Source organism: Schistocerca americana, chromosome 2 (assembly GCF_021461395.2).
Source record: "Schistocerca americana isolate TAMUIC-IGC-003095 chromosome 2, iqSchAmer2.1, whole genome shotgun sequence".
Lineage (NCBI taxonomy): Eukaryota > Metazoa > Arthropoda > Insecta > Orthoptera > Acrididae > Schistocerca > Schistocerca americana.
In genome coordinates, this window is record NC_060120.1 from 687,175,532 (window position 1) to 687,195,983 (window position 20,452).

Here is a 20,452-nt window from a genome sequence, read left to right on the forward strand (position 1 = left end):
GTGTCCTGACTATGACAACACTTTTATTTTCAGGTAAAAAAGGTAAACCAAAACAAAAGTTGCACTATAAACATCTACACTCTTATGAATGAGATGACTGATGAACACAGCTGCATACTGATGGAAAATCTGCTATGTATATACTGAAAAACTGATGTGTTAGTAGCCATCAAGCGACTACATGTCTAGTTTTAAATCAGTGTTAAGTTTCCCTCTAGAGAACGTTGTATGGACACATCCTGGGATAGACAAGGAACACAATGGTTAGTTGCTACGTACCAAAGCAAAAGGGATGCACCATAATATGAATAATTATAAGTATAGAAATATTTTTGTGAATGTGTGTTTATGAAAAGGCTACAGTATATCAGCTGTTACAAAAGTTAAATTGAGGTCTCTTACTATCAAACCACAGGGTCACACCAGATACTGTAAGTATAAGTTGCTGATAAGAGCACAAAGCACATGTGTTCATGGTGCATTTGCAAATGATCACGAGTTACCCAAACATTGCCTTACAGCTATTCACTGACACAACCTTCGTACCAACATACATATCTTTTAGTGAAAATGTATATGTCACAAACACCAAAGAATTGCAGATATTTTCAAACAGTTGATGTTGTTGACTTGTATAACATGGTATTGTACAATCAGAATTTACCAGTAGGTAGGAAACACTAAATAAGTGAGTTGACACAAAAATGAGTAAATGTTCACGAAGAATGCACTCAGTGGTTCTCTTATAAATAAATGAAGGTCTGTACTAACATAGTAAAATGAATTCTTCTTCCTTTCCATATACTCATACCTGTAGACTTGTATACACCTTCTAGCAGACTTGCAAAAGGCATAGGTAAGTGTAGCTATGTTGGCTTATCACAATTTAGATGCCATGGAGTTTTCTTCTCTTCAGTAAATGCTCACATCAGATAGGATGTATGAATGGAGGATTATGCATCATCACGTGGAACATGTACACATTTTGTCCTGTTAATATTGAAATATGAAACTTAAATTGGGTTGAATAATGTCTTATGTACAGCAAAACTATGTGAAAATGAAACTTCAAAATACCAATCGCTCGTAATGAACATCTAAAATAACAACAGCAAACTAGTGTACCCATGTGTCGAAGTGAAAAACCAGTGCGAGTGCTTACCAAAAGCAAAACATTTTGATCCTCGGTAGAGTTGTGGGACGACAGACATTTTACAAAAGGGTGGGTTCAGAATAAAGTAGAAAACATTGTAAACTTACCTTGACCTTGACCAAGTGTCAACATGGTGCTGATCGCACAAGTTGATTTCAATTCCTGAAATATGTGAGTTATGACAGAGAACCACTGCCCTAGGCCATAAATGATGAGCCTACTCATCACAGCATAGATAATCCAAGTATGCACACACCACGGTACGTCACTTTGAAGCAACATAATGAACACTTTCCCAGCAAACTTCGTAATAAAAAGTGAAATGGTATCACAAACTTGGACAGCGTATCTGTAGTTGCACTTCCAATGAATTCACAACAAATGCGCACAAAGCTATTGATGTGATGTGCATGTGCTTAACCGTGCTGGTAGTAGGCACTGGTTATACTCCAATATGGGGAACAAAAACTTTGATCTTCAAATGTGCTTGTTGTAAATTATTTGTAAACATAAATTTACATATTATGATGCTGACACATTCTGGGTAAAGAACAAATTAAAAATTTTGCACCAATAAAGTTCTTCTGTACCCATGCAGGCAAAAAGTCATAATTTAAAATTTTAGAGCCAGGAAATTGAAGATGTTGGATTGCACCACAATTGTTTCCTGTCATCCAGTTGTAGTCAACCACGCCAGTATACAATAGTGGGCAGTTCTTTAGGTACCTGTAAGGTTTATCTGCATAATCAATGCTTGTAAAATAGCTCTTCTGTTCTCATCCACCGTGGTTTACAGTTGTATATTTGTTCTCTTTGTGCTAACAACTGAAAAGAAAGAAAAATATCTTATAGCTACAAGCCTCAAGTACTCTTGTTCCCCCTATGCGCACCATGAACCATTCTAGCAAATCTTCGGATGCACAGGAATAATCCTCAAGAAAATGACCACTGCATCATCATCAGTGTTGTCGTACTATGAGAGAGAAAAGGTAATTATTATTAATAGGAAGAGAACTTCCAAGACTAATCATTTTGAGTACATGTTGCAGAAGACTGAAAGCAATACCTATCACCATCTCCTGCATAGTGTTTGTGAGGGGAAAAAATCTTTAACAATCGACAGGCACTGCTGAGTACAACACTGTCACCATACCATTCTCTCTAGCCAAATTAATTGTATTTTTATATAGAACCTGCGATTTGCAGCTAACGTTTGCCAAGTTGACTTTCTCTATGGAAACTTCTATCTGTATGGTCTGCTGGACTCACAACCACTAATGAGAAAAACCTTGGAAATTTCTACCCCTGGCTTGCTGATCCAAACTGATGGCGTTTCCACGCACTGTCCACTTGTCACAATATTTAGACAATGTGCTAGCTGCTGATGCCCCTGACTAGTCCTGTAAGCATTTGTCAACATCCCCAGCCTTCCTTCGTGGAATAGCTATGCTGTTGTCCATCTCTAGCTGAGAGTTTACCTGGGTACATTGCTTTGATGTCTATGAAGTGGTCTCGCAATATGTAGCTGCTGTCTTGGGCAGAAACGCCTGCTGTAGGGCAAGCAAGACCTGCCATCTGCCTGACACCACATTTATGTGGATGTACACCACCAGGGTGATGTCCTCTGAAGATTGTTGAGAGTGTGTCAGCACATTCCAAGGTCGTGCACTGCACTGCCACTGTCATGGATGCCATCACAGAGAAGAATACACAGTTTTATACTTTTAAGTCAGAACAAGTTGTACCACTAATGTCATATCATTAGTACTCAGTGCACCACATCTGGCCTGCTCCACCGCACTCCACACTCTGTCATGCCAACATAACTAGGGGTCTCAATCCAAAGTCCTACAGCTGTAATACACCAACAATTCTTGAAGATTTGGACAACCATGAAATATCAAGAGCAGACAAAATCATTAAATAAGAGAAGAAAATTAAAATTGGGTGGCATAGAAAGATAACAAGGATTGCAGGGGTGATGTATTTTAGCTGTTTCTTATCCTTGTAGCTATAATTTTTTATTTTTTACTTCTGTTTTTGGTAAACTTTATTTTCTGTTATATGTGGCCTACTTTCCATAAAATTCTAGCTACACATTTCAAATTTTTACCATAAGCTCATAACATTATGGTGGCAATGTGTATCTATACTAATAAAAATATTTGATAAAATTCTGTTGTAGGAAACAAAACTTTACAATAATAGGGAAAACAGTAAACATTATTTTAAAAATTGATAACCCATTTGCTACATTGTACATCCTAACAAAAGGTCGATCAGCAAAAGTTATAAGTTATGTAGAATTTTCAACTTATGCTTTTAACAGTTCATGGCACAATTGGTCAAGAATATTTTTTAAGTTGGTTGCAGTGGCCATTTACATGATCTTGAAATGAAATGCAAACAGAAAATTTTAAACCAGATGAACTTCTTCCCAAGTTAAATTTGTAAAAAAAAAATTAAGTCAAAACTTGTGATTTCCCTTCTCACAAAATTTCCACTTTTTATGAATAATGTTATCTGAAAAATGACAACTATTCTTCTGTGAACTACACGCTTGACCATGTAGTATTGTCAAAATTAACTGTTGATACCTGATTAACAAATTTTTTAAATTGTAGTGCAAAATGATATGGTCTTGTCTGGCTGTTACCATTACAGTACTCAACATGCCATTTAAAAGAGTTTGAGTGCAATGAAATTATTAGATGTAGTAGAAGTTTCAGTCTGTCATTAGTAGTTCACTGGTATCATGCTGTTTGTGTTAGAAGTCTACATGCCACCAAGTTGACAAATTTCATACTCATCCAGTTATAAATATAATGCTACTTCAAATTTTTTGTATTAATATTAAAAACAATGAGAATAACAGAATTATGTAGTGATATAGTAAGGGTCATCTTTATTCTGACACGCATATAATATACCTATGTGACATATCATTTTCGAAACTCTTTTCAGTAATAACAAGTATAAAATTACAAACTTGAACACAGTAGCTTTACTGAAACTTCTGTTCTTCAATTAGTCTCATACTCAATCTACAACATGAAACACACAGGACAAAATTTTAATACTTTGGCTATTAGATGTATCAACATAAAACATTAAGGACAGACAGTAAAAGCAATAAGAAAATAACATGTGACATGAGAAACATAGTAACAATTTAATCAACTGTAATAAAATAATGTAAGCTTTCAAAGATTCACTTGGAGGACAGAACAAACACCAAACAGATGATCAGTTACTACCAAGACAGACAGACACACATAGACACACATAGACACACACACACACACACACACACACACACACACACACACACACACTATTTAACCTAAGTTTAAATACTGAACATCTTACTTTCTGACACAAAATACAATTTTTAAAAGTAAGTTTTCTAGCATAAGAACACACTATTGCTTTTTTTTTCTTACTGTCTAGACACCTAAATTGTATGTTACTAATATTTACTGCAGTTTTTATCAATATCTGTTGGATGCTTAAGCTGTAATAAAATAAGAAGATGTCTATACATTACAATAAACAATTAAAACAAATTCATCAGAAGTTTAATCTATTGATACCCAGAACCCATTGAAAATACCTATGTTCTATTAATGTATCCAATATTCATTGCTACATACTTGTAATTTATTTGATAAAAGGCATTTCAGTAAAATTATACATTGCAAGGCAAGATCCCTTTACATAAATGGTAATTAAGGGCACAAGCAAAGCATGAAAACTTCTTGTCCGCTTAATTCGTACATTGTTACTGTTGGAAAACATCCTAGGAGAAGACATTTTTGATAAATAAACAGGAATTTTATGTTCATAAAATCATTTCTGAGTTAAATTTTGTTTACAATTTCTACATAAAAAAATCAGCAAAATACATCAGCTGAGTCATAGCTATATATGAAAAGTAGCTTGGATCCGCATTTTCAGGTGAGTTATTGAGCAACAAATGGATTTAGTAATACATTATGTATAAACTTCACTTGCTCAGATTACATTAAAGAGCAACAAGTGCTGTAAGATAACTTGTCTGTAGGAAAATAATAATGGGCATGTCCCAGTTGTTTTCCACTACGTTCAATGTCATATGCAGTGTAACTGATCAGCATCTGATAATGTGTCCATTGGTGGTGACAACTAGCTCATACATATATTGCTAGTATGTTAGCTACCTGAACTGTGATTGTATTTGCAATGAGGCAAATGGTGGTTTAATACTATTTCTATAACAAATGAGTATGATAGACTATTTGTTGGACTTTTAGGGACAAATTCTAATATGTGGTAAACTGGGGTTGATTGTTGTTTTTTCTGGTGAGCCTGTAGTAGTACTACCACTGGCAAACAACCAAAGCAGATGTAGATATTTAAGAAAAACAAATATTCTAAACATGTTAATGGGAGATCCTGGTAAGGTGTAAATGATTTATAGGCAGAAGTAACAGCTCATCAAACAATATAAGTGTTGAGCTGTCAAAAGACACATGAATAAAACTGAGAAACTTTGCTAGTTATCAGATGAATCTTACTTCACAATTACCAATTACATGTGGACCAGTACTACTACACAGCCCCAGCTAAGAGCTGCCACTGCAGTTTACCTGGTGTGTATGTGTGTGTGTGTGTGTGTGTGTGTGTGTGTGTGTGTGTGTGTGGGTGGGTGGGTGCGCGCATGTGCATGTACACATGAGTGAGTGCGTGCACTATAGGTCAAGAAAGGATTCATCTGAAACCTAACAAAATTCTCAGTGATGTTTATTTGCCTTTCAATGACTCAGTGCTTTTCCTATCCAGGAGTTGTTACATTTATTCCTGAATAATAAACATTTTTAACAGATACAAGAGATATATGTTAAGCATGTAAAAGAATAAGAACAAGGAAATTTATTACCTTCAAAGTTCTTTCTGTTACTACATTTTGGACATGTGTGATACATTACTATTGTTAGTTGATAAGTGCTGCCAATGTCTGCATTACTAACAACAAAACTGCCTAATATTTTGAGCACTTTGCACAAGAGTTCTTTGTACTTTATCCTTATATATCTACTTCCTGAACTTAAAAATATCAGAATTCTCAGTGCTAATTAATATATTTTTAAAAAATAGTGAATCCGTGATTAATATATTCATTTGCTAAGATGATAAATTGTGTTTCAGTGCCATAACATGTGCATGTTAACAAAATATGTAATATATCTCGGCAAAAGCTTTCACACCAAATGAAAAAATCTGATATTTGTGACATTTGGCTATTTTCAAGTTGAAACACTTTGTCACTGTCTTCACTATCAAATATGTGAAACATTTCTAGTAAGTTTTTTTTTTCTTACCAAATGACACTGCTAATTTCACCATACAAAGTCCACAGTCTTTTACGAAAGACCCGCAGTACTGGAAGTTGGAAAAGGCACTTCGAGGCCTTGTTTATCTTCTTCATCGCTGACACACATTCGCGTAAGTTCTGAAGCCACACTCTCAGCTTCCATTTCACTTAAGCTACAGACTCTCAGTTCATCATTTGACTCACAATCTTCATGAAATTTCTCATTTGATATGGTGGGTAGCCCTTTGTCGATATCAGCATGTTGCACCCCAGAAAGAAAACTGCAGAACAAAGTTACCCATCATGTATCACATAACTCTGTATATCACCAAAGAAATATACTGCTTTACATAGTGAGAAACATAATTACATGCAAATTGATAATAACAGAGTGTAGTTTTAGTAGAGAATTCCATTTATCATACAAAGAAAACACCTTCCTACAAATAGAATTTCTAAAGCAATATCTTTTTCTACTAAATGTATTTTGAAGGACACTGGAAAAGACACTTTCCTATCATGAAATTTGCTGGCAACTACTAGCTAAACCTCCTTTAGTTTGTTGATTACGAAAAATGTTTTTCAAATACATTAAAAATTTACGATTGTTAGCAATGAAGTGTGAAGATTGGATTAGAGTAGATGAAAGATGCTAAAAATGTGAAGACAAATGGGCACCACAATATATGGTTTGTATCCTCAACATAGTAATAGATATGTTATCCATGACTGTTACAATGGTATATTTATTTCATTTTCTGACATGCATTGACACACACGACTTATGAGCAGTTTCACCTAAATTACTATTAATAATAATATATGTTGTTGTCAGTGGTCTTGACTGTAGTGAGAAGTCTTCTTTTGGGGTGAATTACGGAGATGGTCGGGTAGAATGTCTCTAGAGACAGTAACATATCATCACAATTAAATGAATCACCTGAAATTGTATTTCCATAGCTTCCTTGATAATCGTTCAAAGAACATCATCATTTAAGCTAAGAATTTGACAGTTTAAAAAAATGGAATGACCAGCTGCAATATAGTATATTGTTCAGTAGCAGCAGGTTTGCAGTGTTGTGGTAGGTGAATACACAGATGATGATTGAAGCACCACTTCAGTATGGTGTGTACAGTAGCCCTTTATGTTTCCTTATCATACTTGCAGAACATTTAAATGCCCTTTTTCTGTAAAAATCTATGATCTTTCACCGAATCAATCAGAATCCTATTATTAGCTCTATGATTTTTAAAGACAAAGGCAATCTTGTAGTGACCAAAATGATGTGAAATGTACACTATGTTCCAACAGTGTCCAGATGCCTTACTGCTGTTCACACTAAACAGATCTGCCATTTTACTGATGGTTTATAAATTCTTCTTACATTATGTGGTCAAAAGTATCAGGACACCTGGCTCAAAATGACTGACAAGTTTGTGGCGCCCTCCATCGGTAATGCTGGAATTCCATATGGTGTTAGCCCACCCTTAGCCTTGATGAAGTCGGTGTTCCAAAACAAAAGGTGTTCAGTAGGATTCAGGTCAGGACTCTGTGCATGCCAGTTCATTACAGGGATGTTATTGTCATGTAACCACTCCACTACAGGCCGTGCATTATGAACAGATGCTCGATCATGTTGAGAGATGCAGTCGCCATTCTCGAATTGCTCTTCAACAGTGGGAAGCAAGAAGGTGCTTAAAGGGGTGCAAGCCCCTCCATGAAAAACACAACACACCATAACATCACGACCTCCGAATTTTAGTGTTGGCACTATGCACACTGGCAGATGATGTTCACCAGGTGTTTGCCAAACACAACCTGTCATCGGATCGCCACATTGTGTACTGTGATTCGTCACTCCACACAACATTTTTCCACTGTTCAATCGTCCAGTGTTTATGCTTCGTACACCAAGCAAGGCATCGTTTGGCATTTACTGGCATGATATGTGGCTTATGAGCAGCTGCTTGACCATGAAATCCAAGTTTTCTCACCTCTCACCTGTCATAGAACTTGCAGTGGATCCTGATGCAGTTTGGAATTCCTGTATGATGGTCTGGATGGATGTCTGCCTATTACACATTATGACCCTCTTCAACTGTCGGCAGTCTCTGTCAGTCAACAGACGATGTCAGCCTGTACGCATTTGTGCTGTATGTGTCCCTTCACATTTCCACTTCACTATCACATTGGAAACAGAGGACCTAGGGATGTTTAGGAGTGTGGAAATCTCCAGTACAGGCATATTACACAAGTGACACTCAATCACCTGAGCATGTTCGAAGGCCGTGAGTTCTGCGGAGTGCCCCATTCTGTTCTCTCATTATGTGTAATGACTACTGAGGTTGCTGATATGGAGTACCTGGCAGTAGGTGGCAGCACAATGTACTCAATATGCAAAAATGTTTTTGGGGGTGTGGGGGTGTCCAAATACTTTTGATCACATAATGTATTTCTATTACAGTATTTAATCATCAGGGAGATTTACCACTAATCACCAAGAGTTAAATTTGTTTCATTTCTTCCAAAAGCAAGGTGCATCATTCATTTTTGGGGGACTGACCTGGACAGATGCGATTCTTTAGTTTACTCCAAAGATGATGAACAAGGTTCGATACAGGTATCTGAGATCAGTCCAGCCAATTACTAGAACTACTGTCATTCCTTTGCAGACAGAAGCACAGAAAAGGCTACACTGCCACTCTGTGAAAAATTTACTTTAGCCTGATTCACTCTAAGGTAGAAAAAAAAAAGATGCACCACGAAGAAATTATCTGAATAGGATAAAAATTAGTAGATGCAGTAGATGTAATGTAACCATAGAGATAAACAAATGATCACAATTTCAGAAAAATTGGATGATTTATTCAAGAGAAAGAATTTCACAAACTGAGCAAGTGACTAATGCATTGGTCCACCTCTGGCCCTGATGCGAGCTGTTGTTCAGCTTTGCACTGATTGATACATTTGTTAGATGTTCTCTTGAGGGATATCATACCAAATTCTGTCCAAATGGCACATTAGATCATCAGAATCCTGAGTCGGTTGTAGGGTCCTGCTCATAATGTTCCAAATGTTCTCAATTCATGAGAGATCCAGTGATCATGCTGACCAAGATATTCTTCGGCAAGCTTGAAGACAAGCAGTAGACACTCTCACCATGTGCAGGCAGACATTATCAGGATGGTTTGCCATGAAGATCAACAAATGGGGCTTAGAATGTCATTGATGTACCACTGTGCTATAAGGGTGCTGCAATGTCAACCAAAGGGGTCCTGCTATGAAATAAAACAGCACCCCAGATCATCACTCCTCACTGCTGGAACATATGGCAGGTAACAGTCAGGTTGATATCCCACTGCTGTCCAGGGCATCTCAAGACATGTCTTCACTTCTTATTGGAGCTCAGTTTGTGATGGAACTCATCACTGAAGACAATTCTACACCATTCAATGAGATTCAAGGCTGAATGTGCCTAACACCACTCCAAACGGTCTTGATGGTGTACAGTGGTCAATGGTAGTCAGCACAAGGGGTGCTGTGAGCTCAGCCCCCTTTCTGTGAGCTGCCTAATAATGGTCCTTGCAGTCACTCAAGCATCATTCGCACATTGGACTGATGATAATTATGAATCTGGAGTTCTGAGTGCCCCTCTGACGATTCCTTGGTCCTCACATTCTGTCGTCTTTCTAGATTGACCATATCCTTCACATCAGTATTATTGGCTTCTCTCCTATCATATTTCTTAAATAGAGGTTTGACAATGGCACACTTCAGTCTCTCTGGAAAAACATCCTGAATTAGTGATGCATTACATATTACAGGTAAGATGGGCTTATTGTGTGGCAACAAGTGTGTTGAACTCTCTTGGAAATGACATCAAAACCAGGTAAACTTTTAATTTTGAGAGAATGTATAATTTTCTTAATTTCAGTAGAAGAATTTAGTGATACTTTCATATGACTAAATTTTATGGGAGTTGCTTTTCAAACATACTGCTGTGTACTTCTCTTGAACTGTTTGTCCCTATACTCTCTACTATATTTAAGAAATGACTGCTAAATATATTTGCCACCTGTGACTCATCATTTATAACCCTTCCATTCAGTTCAGTAGTGATTTTATTCTATTCTGTGGCTGGTTGTCCTGTCTCTCATTCCCCTATGTTCAATATTTGCACTATACTGACAATGCACATTTATTCTCGTGGTCAATGCTGGGCACCAAAGCGACCATGAAATCTAAATTGTATGACATCTTGGTATGTCATTCTATCACTGGCCCCTGTACGTCAGCTGCAGCAGAAGTCCTATATGTCAGTTGGCAAGGTTGTCTGATGATTGTTTACAGGTTAGTGGTATCTATCAGTTTTTTAGATCTGCCTAATGATGGAATGGTTTACTGTTTCACTGATGTTTCGATTTTACGAAACATCACTAACAATGGGTGTGATCACATAAAACTTGAGTGAAATACCTCTCAAAGCATGCCTAAACTTGTGGTCCCCATCAGTTACAACACATCTGTGATTGTGTCAGAAAAAAAGTGCTCGACATCTACATACTGCACCTGCATTTAAGTAGCAGTAAAACTGTCTACAGATATCAGTAGACTTTTCAGGGTGAGGTACACATTAGTTATTGAACTGTATGTGTTGGTGATGGTTAGGGGATTTCATATGGATGGAGGAATGAAAGCACAGAAGGCAAATATCCAGGTAAATCACTCATGGAGCTGAAAAGAACCAAATGAAACAGAAAAGGAGAGAAAATTTTAAGGCTGTAGATAAATGACAACAATGTCTCTTAGCCCTCACTGCTTCATGAAGATATCACCAATGAACATGAACGATATGAGTAGTTTAGGATTTTGAGTTAGTAGGAAGAGTTCCATAGGCACACCATAAACATGGGATATGAGAGTCCCATGCAGGTGCCCACAGACATATTACACATTTGTTTATATCCCTTCCTCGCAAAAGGAATAGTCATCATGGGTAAGTATAAAGAATAAAGTAGTAGATTGGAAGTTTGGAGGATATTAGAGAAGGAAATATTTAATGTCGGCAAGTATAAGTGTAAGGACTGAAGTAGTAGACTTGGAGTCTGCATGATATTAGGGAAGGTAATATTTAATTTCAGCAAGGCTATAGGCACGTGGGTTGTTCACAGGAAGGTAGATGGCATTAACACTGCAACCAAGGAGAAGTTTGACCACTCAACAGCAAAACATGTTGTTTAGTACAATATAGTCAATTTTTGCTAAATGTGGTTGTTTTTGCAATTAATCTGATTGTGCACAATAGATCAATTTTAATGGCTGCTTAAAAACCTATGCCATCTGCCTCCCAACATGACTTCTTGAAATTGCACCAGCTGAAAATGCGCCTTCAATATTTTGTTGTCTCAAAATCCTCCTCATCTCTATCCTCTTTAGTCCCTATCTTATACGAATTGCCCTGTTCACAGTTCATTTCTTGCCTGCCCCCTCCCACTCCCTCAGTTTGACACACTCACTTTAATTCTGATTTCATGTCTAATAACTCTCACCTGCACTTCCTCTGACCAATTACCAGTTCACTTAACACCAGACACCCACCCCAATTACTCATCCAAGTCAAACTCTACTGCTATGAAAATGTAGACGTGAGTCTATGTACTCTGAAATCACAAGCTCATAAGATGAACTGCTATATTAAGTTCCTGTTTATGAGTCTACCCATCCCTCAAATATTCCAAAAATATGGTGACATGATATCATTTTCATATTCAAAGAAGGGAAAGCAGAAAGGTGGGTCTGTACAAGGGAGATGTACTTGAGGACAATATTATGGAAATGAAAGAGGATGTAAAGGAAGATGAGATGGGAGATATGATGCTGTGTGAAGAATTTGACAAGCACTGAAAGACTTACTTTGAAACTAGGCCCTGGCAGTAGAAAACATTCCATTAGAGTGACTGATAGCCTTAGGAGAGCCTGCCACAGCAAAACTCTTCCACCTGGTGAGCAACACGTATGAGACAGGTGAAATACACTCCGACTTCAAGAAGAATATAATAATTCCAATATCAAAGAAAGCAGGTGCTGAATGATGTGAAAATTAACAAACTATCAGTTTAATAAGTCACAGCTGCAAACGATTAACATGAATCATTTACGGAAAATAGGAAAAACTGGTAGAAGACGACCTTGGCTAAGATCAGTTTGGATTCCGGAGAAATGTAGGAATACGTGAGGCAATACTGACCCTACGACTTCCAAAAGAAGATAGGTTAACGAAAGGCAAACCTACATTTATAGCCTTTTGTAGACTTAGAGAAAGCTTTTGACAATGTTGATTGATACATTGTCTTTCAAATTCCAAAGGTGGCAGGAGTAAAATGCAGGGAGTAAAAGGCTATTTACAATTTGTACAGAAATCAGATGTGAGTTATAAGAGTCGAGGGACATGAAAGGGAAGCAGTGGTTAAGGAGGGAGTGAGACAGGATTGTAGCCTGTCCCCAACATTATTCAATCTGTGTATTGAGCAAGAGCAAGCAGTAAAGGAAACAAAAGAAAAATTCAGAGTAGGTGTTAAAATCCATGGAGAAGAAATAAAAACTTTGAGGTTCGCCGATGACATTGTAATTCTGTCAGAGACAGCAAAGGACTTGGAAGAGCAGTTGAATGGAATGTACAGTGTCTTGAAGGGACGATAAAAGATGAACATCAAAAAAAGCAAAACAAGGATAATGGAATGTAGTCAAATTAAATCAGGTGGCGCTGAGGGGATTAGATTAGGAAATGAGACACTTTAAGTAGTAAATGAGTTCTGCTATTTGGGAAGCAAAATAATGGATGATGGCTGAAGTAGGGAGGATACCAAACCTCGACTGGCAATGGCAAGAAAAGCGTTTCTGAAGAAGAGAAATTTGTTAACATTGAGTATAGATTTAATTGTCAGGAAGTCTTTCCTGAAAGTATTTGTATGGAGTGTAGCCATGTATGGAAGTGAAACATGCACAATAAACAGCTTAGAAAAGAAGAGACTAGAAACTTTTGAAATGTAGTGCTACAGAAGAATGCTGAAGATTAGATGGGTAGATCACATAACTAATGAGGAGGTACTGAATAGAACTGAGGAGAAGAGAAATTTGTGGTACAACTTGACTAGAAGAAGGGATCAGTTGGTAGATCACATTCTGAGGCATCAAGATATCACCAATTTACAACTGGAGGGAAGTGGGGGGGGGGGGGGGGGGTAAAGTCGTAGAGGGGGAGCAAGAGATGAATACAATAAGCAGACTCAGAAGGCTGTAGGTTGCAGTAGTTACTCAGAGATTATGAGGCTTGCACAGGATAGAGGAGCATAGACAGCTGCACTAAATCAGTCTTTGGACTGAAAACCACAACAACAACATTCACATATAATTTGTATTTTATAGATGAAGCTGATATTTGAAAAAAAAAATACAGTACTTGCCTTGGTTCTGTAGGGGATGGTGGCCTCTGAGGTAAGACAGCAGTTTTTGAATTCATGGTAAGCTGCATCCAGTCGTTAAATGAAGCAGGACTGAAAAAAATTACACAACAAAATTTGAGATACTGAATAATGTGAAGGAATCTCAAGCAGTTTCTATAGATTAAAAATATACTTACTGAGGCACAGATCGTATAGCTGAAGAAGACTGATAAATATTTGGAAGTGTGAAGTTGTTTTCTAGCATCATCATAGGCATAGACGGCATAATTTCACTGTCTTCCATTTGACATTCACTATTCTTTAGTAACATTTCATCGAACTTCAATACAGCTACAACCCAAACAAAATACATTTAACAGAGATGTAAAAAGAAGTTCAGTTTAAAAACACATGTTTAAAAAAGTAAAATGAGTCATTTGTTTAGTCTAATTCTATCAAACTTTGCTCAAGTTCACATTAGCACAATGGTGACATATATTTTTGAAAAAAATATCTTACACATTTGTCCATACAGATTAAGTAAACAACATCTTGACCTGCATGAATGCTGTAAGAACTTTACTAGTGAACTGTAAACAGCTGAGTGTCTGGCAAAAATAAATACAATGTAATTGAAAGTCATGACAAGTAGGTAGCAAGTTTAAGCAGAATACGTCAGTTTTCAGATGCAACTCTTGGGAGGGGAGACCTTTCAGAGAATATATCATTATGTGTGTTTTTCCTCAGATTCCAACACTGCTGCGAATTGTGTGTACATTCATGTCCATTCACTATGGAGAATTTTTGCATACAAGTTTGCAACATGATCCTTCATTCATCAGTCAAGTGGTTTTAATCTACTGCCCAAATTATGTAATAAGCTGGTGGTAAAAACATGTTAACAAAGACATGCATCCTGGTAACACATGTAAAATTCTATCAGTTTATGCATGTCAAAGACCACACATTAATCAACCATCCTTCTTTCCTCTCTTTAGTTTTCTGTGGGGTGAGAAGAAGAGGAAACCTAGTGAATGGAAAGAGGGAGGTCAGCCTTACATTATACTACACATTGCTCATGTGGTTTGAGTGCATAAGAAATGGGCCGCACATTTTGCACTTTCTGTGGAGACCATGTGTAGCTTAAGGCTGACATAAAAGAGTTTATAATGATGAATATTTTGTGATTAAAGCTAAAATTATCTTATTAATTACCAAAAGCATGTAATGGTGCGCGCTGCTGCAATATAAATGTCCGTCATCACAAAATTTCAAATTAGAGTATTCTGCAAGTCTATGGCTGCTACTGCTTCAAATGTTGCTTGATCACAATGTGCTCTAATGTTCATGCAAATATGCTATTTAATTAAAATCTTCAGACTCCTGCTGACTGAGGACTGTGAAGCTGAAAGGTAAAGTACGTAGACAGCACACTTCAAATTCTTGGTCTGCCTGTTATATTTACCATGCTTGGTAAAACAACAGTTTTCCTCCTTTGATGCTAAAGAATGCACAAAGATATTGTGGATCAAGTCGTTTCAAATGGGTAATGACTTTTCCATGGCTAACTTATATTACTTCATAGTTGTGTAGAGGAACATTGAAACAACTTTTTCAAATGAAAGTGACTTTTTTGTGGATTTTAGTTTGATGAATACTAATGCGACAGCAAAAAAGCCATATGACCCACAATTTTTTAACATTTAACACTCAGAGTTTTAAAATGCTTTTTCAAAGAATGGAAAGACCAGGTTGGAATAATGACAATATTATGAAGAGGCTAGTGCTACTCATCATTATGGAGAGGATAGTGCTACTCATCATATAGAGGAGATGTTGTGTCACAGACATGCACAACAAAAACAATTATATACTTGAGCTTTCAGCCAAAAGCCTTCTTCTTCTCTTCTACAGTAGAAAACACCCATAAACTCTCTCTCTCTCTCTCTCTCTCTGACACACACACACACACACACACACACACACACACACACACACATACAGCAATTGTATCTCAAATTGACGGAATGGACTGCAGGCACATTAATAAAGATATCTCTCTGAAATTTGTCTGAATTACTCCTCTGGCATGTCCACAAGGACTAACAGGCTAATTTTTTATTTTAATTTATTCATTAGTTACTGCAAAAAATATGACCAAAAACACACGCAAAACTAAATATTCATTTCAAATATCTTCCATTTTATTCTTTTGTCAAATTTCAAAAAAATGTGCTACTGCTCCTTGCACAACATCCTTTAGATTAAGAAAATTGTTTGTTTGTTGATTTCAGTTAAGATCTGCAGACTGCAGGACTTCTTTCATGGACACAACTCGTTTTGGACAGGGCAACTTCAACTCCTTGAATGGGGGGGGGGGGGGGCCTTAAGGATACAGGATACTTTTCTGGCTCAATATTATGTAAAAATCTACAACTATTTCTTTCAGGCACTGTTTATAATGCATATGTTTTACGGATTTTTTGTTGATATCAGAAAATGTAGCACACTTTCTAAACAAATTAAAAGTATTTTGAATATTTTTGAACCTGCTTAGGGTTATTAAAAATTTACAAAAAAACTGATGCAATTTTCTTTTCCAAAATGTTTCCTCAAATTGAGGTACCATTCAATCCAATGTTATACATTTGAAGGAGACCAAATTTTTACCAGATATGCATGACATGATGGCTGAGGTACTAGACCTATTTAATTCCACCTATTATGTATATTACAATGATGAAAAATATCACATTTTACATTTTGATTTTTATAATTTTTTTCCTAATAAAAATGTTATTTTTTTCTATAATTTAGTTGCTTCTGCAATAAAGCTTAGGTCTACTACAGAAGTATGGGCTATTGCAAGTCACAGAAAAAAATTAGAGCAACGCTTTTTTAAACTTTAGGAGATATTTGTACCTGAATTCTGAAAAATACAACATGCAGGAAATTGCGAATGAACATATGAGTCCAATTAAACTGTGCCTCAGAACATTCCTGAAGCATAGTCTTCATCCTGCAGCAGTTCTTCATCTTCAAGCTTCCTCTTGGCATTCCTTTTAGCACTTCTTGGCACATTTTATGCCTAAATTTTTCAGGAATTCCAACTTTCCTATCACTCCATCATTGAAACACATCACTGCATCTAGTACAATGACTTTTAATTCATTTAGTCCTACAAAAATATTCTTGGGTAATCTTTCCCATATGCAATGGTTGAAACCTTCATTTGTATTCTGAGTGCCCCCATGAAGACATTTACTGAGCAAAACAGGGTCACTCAGGTCTCTAGAAATTGGTTTTATTTCATTCATAACAGGCTCAGGAAGAGAATGCTTATGATGATAAATTTGACCACTTTCTATTGCTTTTTGGTAACCACAATAAGAATCTGTTCCTTTAGGGCAAAGTCCATGAACAGGGTGGTAATCTGTGGACAAATTACGAAAGTAGGTGGCCCATACAGCTTTTCTCTTTGCTGTAACATCATTCAGAGGTGCAGTTCGTCTAATGGCCAGTCCATAACAACTCTGAAGGTCTATTTCAGTTTCTGTCAACCTGCCTCAGCCAGACAGAGATTTTCCATCAGATAGCAACTTTCCTTTCATTTCTCTTCATAGCTTCCTCAATCTAGCACCCATTATCTTTTGCACATGCCCACAACACTCCAGTTTTGTTACCAAGGTATCACCATTAACACTGAACTCATTAATTTTACTGAAAGCTTTAGAGTCCCCATCGCCTAGGTACGTCGTATATCTAACATTATAAACAGGCACTGACCTCTGAAATATTTTTAGAGCTCCATCACACTCCATACCTCCACTGTAACCATCATAATTCTTAGAACACTGACGTTCAATATGTTCTTCAGTGGGGCACCATGGCAGGTGTGGCAGCACCTAGATAAGCACTGAACATCAACATCTTTTCCATTCTCCAGAGAAGTAGCACTTACAACACCATTCAAGGAACGATGCCCTCGACATTGCCATGTCCCATCAAGTGCAACAGCATTGTCCCTGGTTCCACTAATATTTACAGTTTCTTCTACGGCACGTTTCATAGATATATATATATATATATATAATGGAAGGAAACATTCCACGTGGGAAAAATTATATATAAAAACAAAGATGAGGTGACTTACCGAACAAAAGTGCTGGCAGGTCGATAGACACACAAACAAACACAAACATACACACAAAATTCAAGCTTTCACAACAAACTGTTGCCTCATCAGGAAAGAGGGAAGGAGAGGGGAAGACGAAAGGAAGTGGGTTTTAAGGGAGAGGGTAAGGAGTCATTCCAATCCCGGGAGCGGAAAGACTTACCTTAGGGGGAAAAAAGGACAGGTATACACTCGCACACACACACATATCCATCCACACATACACAGACACAAGCAGACATTTGTAAAGGCAAAGAGTTTGGGCAGAGATGTCAGTCGGGGCAGATGTACAGAGGCAAAGATGAAGTTGAAAGACAGGTGAGGTATGAGCGGTGGCAAATTGAAATTAGAAATTAGCGGAGATTGAGGCCTGGCGGATAGCGAGAAGAAAGGATATGCTGAAGGGCAAGTTCCCATCTCCGGAGTTCTGACAGGTTGGTGTTAGTAGGAAGTATCCAGATAACCCGGACGGTGTAACACTGTGCCAAGATGTGCTGGCCGTGCACCAAGGCATGTTTAGCCACAGGGTGATCCTCATTACCAACAAACACTGTCTGCCTGTGTCCATTCATGCGAATGGACAGTTTGTTGCTGGTCATTCCCACATAGAACGCTTCACAGTGTAGGCAGGTCAGTTGGTAAATCACGTGGGTGCTTTCACACGTGGCTCTGCCTTTGATCGTGTACACCTTCCGGGTTACAGGACTGGAATAGGTGGTGGTGGGAGGGTGCATGGGACAGGTTTTACACCGGGGGCGGTTACAGGGGTAGGAGCCAGAGGGTAGGGAAGGTGGTTTGGGGATTTCATAGGGATGAACTAAGAGGTTGCGAAGGTTAGGTGGACGGTGGAAAGACACTCTTGGTGGAGTGGGGAGGATTTCATGAAGGATGGATCTCATTTCAGGGCAGGATTTGAGGAAGTCGTATCCCTGCTGGAGAGCCACATTCAGAATCTGATCCAGTCCCGGAAAGTATCCCGTCACAAGTGGGGCACTTTTGGGGTTCTTCTGTGGAAGGTTGTATATATATATACATATATATATCTAAAAAGAAAGATGATGAAACTTACCAAACAAAAGCGCTGGCAGGTCGATAGACACACAAACAAACACAAACATACACACAAAATTCTAGCTTTCGCAACCAATGGTTGCCTCGTCAGGAAAGAGGGAAGGAGAAGGAAAGACAAAAGGATATGGGTTTTAAGGGAGAGGGTAAGGAGTCATTCCAATCCCGGGAGCGGAAAGACTTACCTTAGGGGGAAAAAAGGACAGGTATACACTCGCACACACACACATATCCATCCACACATCCACATTCCTAAAGGATATTTACTTTCACAAATATATGTAGCAGTTGGACAACAAACATTCAGTAACATATAAACAAACTGCTTCAGCAAAACAAAAGTAAATACTAGCAAAGACAATCATTTACAGACACTAGAAGCCTGCACTGTTACCAACATATACAATGTATCATACATATAATTGCTAGAAACAGAAAGTTCATAGTTCTTTTCGAAATAATACTGGTTTCTGTAACATAACTAGAGGGGTTGTGGCGGCATACATGACCATAACTTTAAAATTTGGTATACATAGGTCATTTTTCATTTGAAACCCTATAATGTATATATCAATGTAATCAGGAAAGACTATAGAATTTAATAAAGCCATGAAAAAAATTTTGATTTTTCCACCATTCAGAAGTACCCTGTATGATTAAATTTCTTTAAAAAATCAGAAAGAATCTTTAACACATAATCAACATGGATTCTTCATGCTGTTCTTGTGTAACACAATTGGCTCTTTATTTACATAAAGCAGTGAGTGTTACTGACAGAGGTCTGAAGCTGATTCCAAATTTCAGTTTTAAAGAAGTCTTTTGCCAGTGTTCCTCCAATTAGCTTGTACTCACATTGCATGCTAATGGAGTACCGTGTCAGCTGTATGACTGCATTCCTGAATTGTGTCAGAAAGACCACAGTTTTTAGTACCTGACAGAAAGTCATCAAGTAAAACAGAAATGATACCTGGCATTCCACAAGGAGAAGTTATAGACCCTCTGCTGTTCTCAATCTATATGAACAATTTAGGGGACCATCTGAGCAGCACTCTTAGATGGTTTGCAGACGATGTCATATACTATCTACTGAAATCATCATAAGATCCCACTGAATTACAAAATGATTTAGACAAGATATCTGCATGGTGTGAAAAGTGCCAACTGAACTGAACATTAAATGTGTGAGGACCATCAGGTGAGTACTAAACAAAACACACAAATGTAAAGGCTGCAAAATCACCTAAATACCAAGGGGTTGTAA

The 20,452-nt window shown here is 37.5% G+C and overlaps 1 protein-coding gene across 4 annotated transcripts in view; it reads right to left on the minus strand.

The window, feature by feature from the left end:
* Positions 1 to 838: 838 nt before the first annotated feature.
* Positions 839 to 20,452, minus strand: part of LOC124592677 (protein timeless) — a 396,167-nt gene continuing 376,553 nt past the window's right edge. For 2 of the 4 annotated variants that reach the window (XM_047131860.1, XM_047131862.1), the window contains 3 exons: positions 14,147 to 14,300; positions 13,971 to 14,060; positions 4,036 to 6,787 (listed from right to left, as the gene is read on the minus strand). In XM_047131860.1, the coding sequence (XP_046987816.1) occupies positions 6,556 to 6,787; positions 13,971 to 14,060; positions 14,147 to 14,300 (476 nt within the window). In that variant the 3' untranslated portion in view covers positions 4,036 to 6,555. Of the gene's footprint in view, positions 991 to 4,035; positions 6,788 to 13,970; positions 14,061 to 14,146; positions 14,301 to 20,452 lie in introns of those variants that run through there. The other 2 variants (XM_047131864.1, XM_047131861.1) reach the window with 2 other exon arrangements.